This window comes from Cyprinodon variegatus, unplaced genomic scaffold, assembly GCF_000732505.1.
Source record: "Cyprinodon variegatus isolate N-32 unplaced genomic scaffold, C_variegatus-1.0 Scaffold1457, whole genome shotgun sequence".
Classification (NCBI taxonomy): domain Eukaryota; kingdom Metazoa; phylum Chordata; class Actinopteri; order Cyprinodontiformes; family Cyprinodontidae; genus Cyprinodon; species Cyprinodon variegatus.
This window is the reverse complement of record NW_015151910.1, coordinates 55,102-60,711: the sequence shown is the minus strand read 5'-3', so window position 1 is coordinate 60,711 and position 5,610 is coordinate 55,102. Positions and strand designations below refer to the sequence as shown.

Sequence of the window (5,610 nt, the reverse complement as noted above, 5' to 3'; positions counted from 1 at the left end):
CCACTAGCCTCACCGCCCCCACTAGCCCCACTAGCCCCACCGCCCCCACTAGCCCCACTAGCCCCTCCTCCAGAGGATCCAAACGGTGGAGCCTTGTTCCGTACTACTAACCCCAGATCCATGGTTTTTACCTTTTCAAAGTCCACAGCCTAAAGAGGGATACAGAAGAAAAAAGTTTGAACTCAAGAGAAATGCCTTGAAATGTGGAATATTAATGGTGTGTGATTCAGCTCTATGCAGAGATAAACTAATTTCCTTTTATCAAGCTGCACTGAATCACGATCTTTGTCACCACCTGTTTCGTCTCTGGCTGATTCCTGGTTGAGACGTATTCATCCCACCTTTTATGTTGCCATTAAAATCTAATCTCTGCTGGGAATGAGTTGCCACACTAAAAGCTTAGGGCACGTATGGAAATATTGTCTGCAGAGTTTTGTGGCTGTATTCTGGGATGAAGACATGACATCATTAATAATTACCAATTAAGATTTAAAATGAAAACATTTACAGGGGTTTATTCAACCCAGTTCCACAACTCGTTTAGATAATCACATTTAACTGTAGATTAAGATAATTGTTGATTATCATCATTAAAGCCTAGTAGCATTAATCACTATTAATTTTATAAGAAGAGTTAATTTTAATAAGGATGAATTATAAATTAATAATTATTACTGATAATATTCATGCATTCAAAACATTGTGCAACCCTCTCCATGAGAAACAAAATTCGTTTGAATAGAAATTATATTTACAGTTTCTTAAAAAACACAACTGACATTCAGCTCAAGTTAGTGATAGCCATAGCAGCCAATCAGGAAGGCTAAATATTTAATTCCCAACTTATTCCGTATGTTCCTAACAGAGCACTTCGCTCTCAATCTGCAGGTTTACTAGTGGTTCCTAGAATTTCTAAAAGTAGAATGGGAGGCAGATCTTTTAGTTCTCAGGCTCCTCTCCTGTGGAACTAACTACCAGTTTTAGTCCGTGAGGCAGACACCCTGTCTACTTTTAAGGCTAGGCTTAAAACTTTCCTTTTTGATAAAGCTTCTAGTTAGAGTGGCTCAGGTTATCCTGATCTATCTCTATAGTTCTGCTGCTATAGGCTTAGACTGCTGGAGGACATAGGGACCCCTTTTTCATCACTACCACATCCTTCTATGTTTTTTTTAGATTAGAATTGATTCCTGTTGTGTCCTATTTTTGCTAGGCTTTTTCAATACTTGGGGCTTATCTGTACAGCCTTAAGTATATAATATACTAGTGTATAATAGTGCAATACCTTCTCAAGCACTAAGATGCCCTCATTGGTTTTGGGATCAGTTTTTATGCTGAAATATCCATCCTCATTCCCTTTGACAATATCAAAAACAGCCTCCCAGTTTTCCGTGTTGTCGAGGTCGTTGTCCTGTGCTTTGATCCTCATCACCTCAACACCAAATTTGTTTTCTTCAATGCTTCCTTCATACTGAAAAACACACACAGAACAATGTGATGGTTCATTCGTTTGTTCATCACAGCTTCAATGTGTGAGCAGGTCAGGGTTGCTTATCCCTTCACATCTTAAGTATGAAAGAGTCTCCCACAGTGCTGGTGACATGTCCCAAACACCACCCTCCACCCCCAATAGCAGAAGAAGTGGGTCAAAGTCAATTGGCAATGAGACAGAGCCAGGCTTCCTGTTTCTGTTATTTTTTATTCCGTTTTCTCTTGACACGTAATTGGAGGGTAGTGGCGGTCGCAGGGTTCCTGTTACCTGATTTAATGGATACCAGTTAGTATGCTGGCTGAGTGGCTGTCAAACTTTTCTCTCATCATCATCATCATCATCATCATCATCATCATCATTGATCCTATTATTTAGCTATTTTTCAGTAGATTTAAGTCCTAAAATAAATACCCAGAAATGAAAGTTGGACTCAAGCCGACCAGCAAAACCAAGTCAGTCTGGAGGAGCTTCATCAGTGGATAGAGGCAGCGTCAGTTACCCAGATTATAACATAAATATAAAGAAACCTACAAACCAAACAAGGCCTTAAAGTTAAAAAAGGAAACAGGAAGTTCAGGAGTTTGTTACTTATGCATAGTCATATCAATTCAGCTTATTTCTACAGCACACATTCTCTGAAGGCTTTTTACAGACAATTCAACCAGTTCATGCATATAGAAGCTGTAACATAGACACAGCAAACCAGTCCACCAAAGTTATGACAAACTCTTGGAAACCTCAAAGCAACATGTTCTCACTGAAACCAGACACCTACTGCAGATTTTTCCAGAGTTGGAGGATTGTCGTTGACATCGTTAAGTGTGATAGTGACGGTGCCTGTTGTAGTGTGTCCCCCTGGTGCGCCGTATAGATCTGCAGCAGTCACTGTTAGAATGTATGTATCTTCTTCCTGAAAGGAAATTAGCAGTTAGAGCCTAATGAAGACAAGTGTTTCACTCAGAGTGCTGCAGAAAGTCAAATAAACCCCGAAATCAATGCATACCAAGGGAAAAAGAGTTATTATGTGCTTTTGTGTAGTTTTTGTTAAATTTCCAGTGAATATTCTTGTTATTGTTTGCTGAGTTTTCTTGACATTTATTGTTGTAATAAATCATATTTTCTCCCTGCTATGCCTGGTCCCAGCATTCCTTCCCTCCAGCTCTCTCCACCTCTCTGCCTGAACACCTGGGCGTCCCTTTTCAGCTCAGCTGGTCTTTGCAGCAGGCTGCATGCTCCAGCCTGTCCTCTCTGGCCTGTGGGGATTAGCTATACTGTCTTCATCCTTTCTAATAACGGGATTAGGTACTTTGGTTTTCTCTTAGTCTGCTGTCGGCACTGCATAAGCAGAATTAGGTCAACGTTTCCACTGTAACTTGTGGGAGTAATTTAGGTGCTAAAGGTTTATGTTTCCAGCTGGTGTAACAGCGGCCTGATGACAGAGGAAACGCGTTCCTCCAGATATACATTCTGCTGGTTTCCTGCATCTTCGTCACTCTGACAGAAAATCACAAGTTCGTTTATGAGATATGGAAGGTCCTCTTTGAAATAGTTTGACCTTAACATTTGAAAGGGACAAATGTTTAATGTGAAGTACTGCCCTACACATAAAGCGTCACTGTGTTGCCATAGCAACGCATGCTCTTCCGTTGGAGGGATGAGGCCATTACTTCACATTTATACCCCCCACCTTCAATCTAGGCGCCTTCTACAGCAGCAAGTGAGACTTTACTGGGAGTGGCACTGATAGTTAAGGGTTAATGATTAGAGGGGGGTTTGGGATTGGGCCATTGACCATTCAGCAATCCCTCACCCTGAGCATGCATGCAGGGACAGTAGAGAGGGAAAATGCCCTTCAACAGGAAGAAATGACTCACAATTGTGGAAATCAAATGACTTGTAAACACACTAAATGCCAAAACAAAAAATGCACCCCCCCCCCCCCCCCATCTGCTCCAGCTTTAATAAATGGTGAGGTTTAGTTTGCATGTTCTTTAAATGTTTTGGTTTGTTCATCAGAATATGATCTGCTAACTCAATAAAACGCAAACAAAAAGATCTTTCTGGGCTTTTCCACTCAGTTTAGAAATAAACTACGAATCGCACTTGGTTTGAAGATGGGCTTTGTGTATGCTAACGAGTTTGTACGTCTTAATTGCTCTAAATACTGCAGTAGAGGATCTTGGTGAGAGTTCTGATCTTTTTTCAATGAAAACAGCTAATATGATGAAAGGCTATAATGTTTAGAAGAAGGAAGGAAACAGCTGGTGAAGCTCCTACTTCTCTATCCAAGTGAGGATAATCGACATAGATCAGGCCATCCTTGGTCATCTTAAAATGGTCATGTGGTTTCTGGTCTATGATGGAGTAGGCGATCTGAGCGTTGGATGTTTCTGGATCATCTGCATCACTGGCCTTGATTTGTAGGACTGAAGTCCCTGAGAAAACAGGTTCAGATGCAACAAAGTCAAAAAGATTTTCCTCCAGTTGATGTTATTTAAGCGACAACAATAACAATGAGTGAAACAATAATATGTTCAAATAGTTTGAAAGCTTATTGTTTAAAATCCTAAAAAATAAATTAAATCACAGTTAAAAACAATTAGCTTAATTGTTTTATGAGTTTAATGTTTGCCACACTGACCTTCAGGAATGCACTCATCCACCTCAGCTTTCATTGATGAATCAAACCTGGGAGGATTGTCATTGTCATCTTCAACCTTAAGTTGAAGTGTAATATTCTCATTTAATGCGCTGCCATCTTCGCGTCTGGCAAAAGCTGTGATCTAAACAAAAGATTATTCATAATGTTGTTATTTCTGTCATGTTTACATGTGTTGTGCAAACGCTGTAGGACTGAGACAGTGAGCACCTTGACCTCTGCAGCGTAACCATCGTACCAGGAGACCTGACCCTGTTTCTGAAATCTTAACACTCAAAAATTATTCTGAAACTGCAACAATTAGCAGAATTTTTATTCATTCTGGTCAGGATTCTCAGTCAACCAGGTCAGAGTTTTACTCACCCATGTACAATAGAGTAATGCATGAATTATTACACTAATTAAACTTAAATTTTAGCGCTTTTTTTATAAACTTCTATTAAAATTAAACCACTGTGAAATTCAAACAAGAACTTCAACCATGTGAGCGGTGCAAACATTAGAAAACACATGAGTTATTTTCCTCTAAGCCTGTTAAAACAGGCTTAGAGGAAAATAGCAGCTGAAATATGATCTCTATCTTTACAACAACACCTCAATAAATCATCACCTGTAGGAACAGTTTGAACACTAAAACCAACTAGCTCTATGTCATTATGGGTAAAACCACATCAATGCTGAACAGGACAAAGGCTGCAGACTTACATTGTAGACGGGAATCTGCTCCCTGTCAAGCACTTTGGTCACTCTAACAAGTCCCTTCTCATCAACCACGAACACATGGAATGGATATTGATCTGCTCCTTTGCCCTTTAATTCGTACCTGACTTTGGTTCCCTTTGGTAGATCGAATCGGATCTGAAACAGAAAAAAACCGATTAGACTACGTCGAAGAGGAGAAGTGAGAACGTTATGAAAACACAGGAGCTGGAGCGGAGCTCTCATATTGACCTTATTTATTGATTATTTGGGTCTGCTTCTGTAAGGGACCACTTTGCACTTGCCTGATCAAAATGTCTTTAAAGTCAAACATTCAGAAACATAATTTCACCAACCAGGTCAAAGTTCAGTCTCTCATGCTCCAACACATCCAGGGTTTCTCTCAGTGACATTTTCAGTGTTCCTCACCCTGGAAATATATTCCTTTTGGGTGTAGTCCACATTTTCCCTCAGTATGGTGGGAGGGATAACCCACGCTCGTTTATGCCGCAGCAGATTCACTCCAGAATGAGATCTTACCAAAACAGCAGCCTGAACCTGTGGAAACAAACAATTAGATGAAGGCAGTCGCTGTTGGGGTCGTTTTCATAAATCAGTCGGTAAGGAAAGCGTTCTCCTCATGCCCCCATCGTACCGATACGCAGATGGTGACTGAGGCCGGATCATGGTTCCTCTCTGACCTTAATCTCACTTCATATGAAGCGGTCTCTATAGTTATGCTGCTATAGGCTTAGACTTTTGG

The 5,610-nt window shown here is 40.4% G+C and overlaps 1 protein-coding gene across 1 annotated transcript in view; it reads right to left on the bottom strand.

Moving 5' to 3' along the window:
• Window positions 1–5,610, bottom strand: part of LOC107103472 (desmoglein-2-like) — an 18,063-nt gene that overhangs the window by 11,349 nt on the left and 1,104 nt on the right. Inside the window, exons 2-8 of the mRNA XM_015403191.1 lie at window positions 5,277–5,438; window positions 4,854–5,006; window positions 4,131–4,272; window positions 3,767–3,924; window positions 2,265–2,399; window positions 1,283–1,468; window positions 14–149 (exon numbers count right to left, since the gene is read on the bottom strand). Coding sequence (XP_015258677.1) covers window positions 14–149; window positions 1,283–1,468; window positions 2,265–2,399; window positions 3,767–3,924; window positions 4,131–4,272; window positions 4,854–5,006; window positions 5,277–5,438 — 1,072 coding nt within the window. The remainder of the gene's footprint in view (window positions 1–13; window positions 150–1,282; window positions 1,469–2,264; window positions 2,400–3,766; window positions 3,925–4,130; window positions 4,273–4,853; window positions 5,007–5,276; window positions 5,439–5,610) is intronic.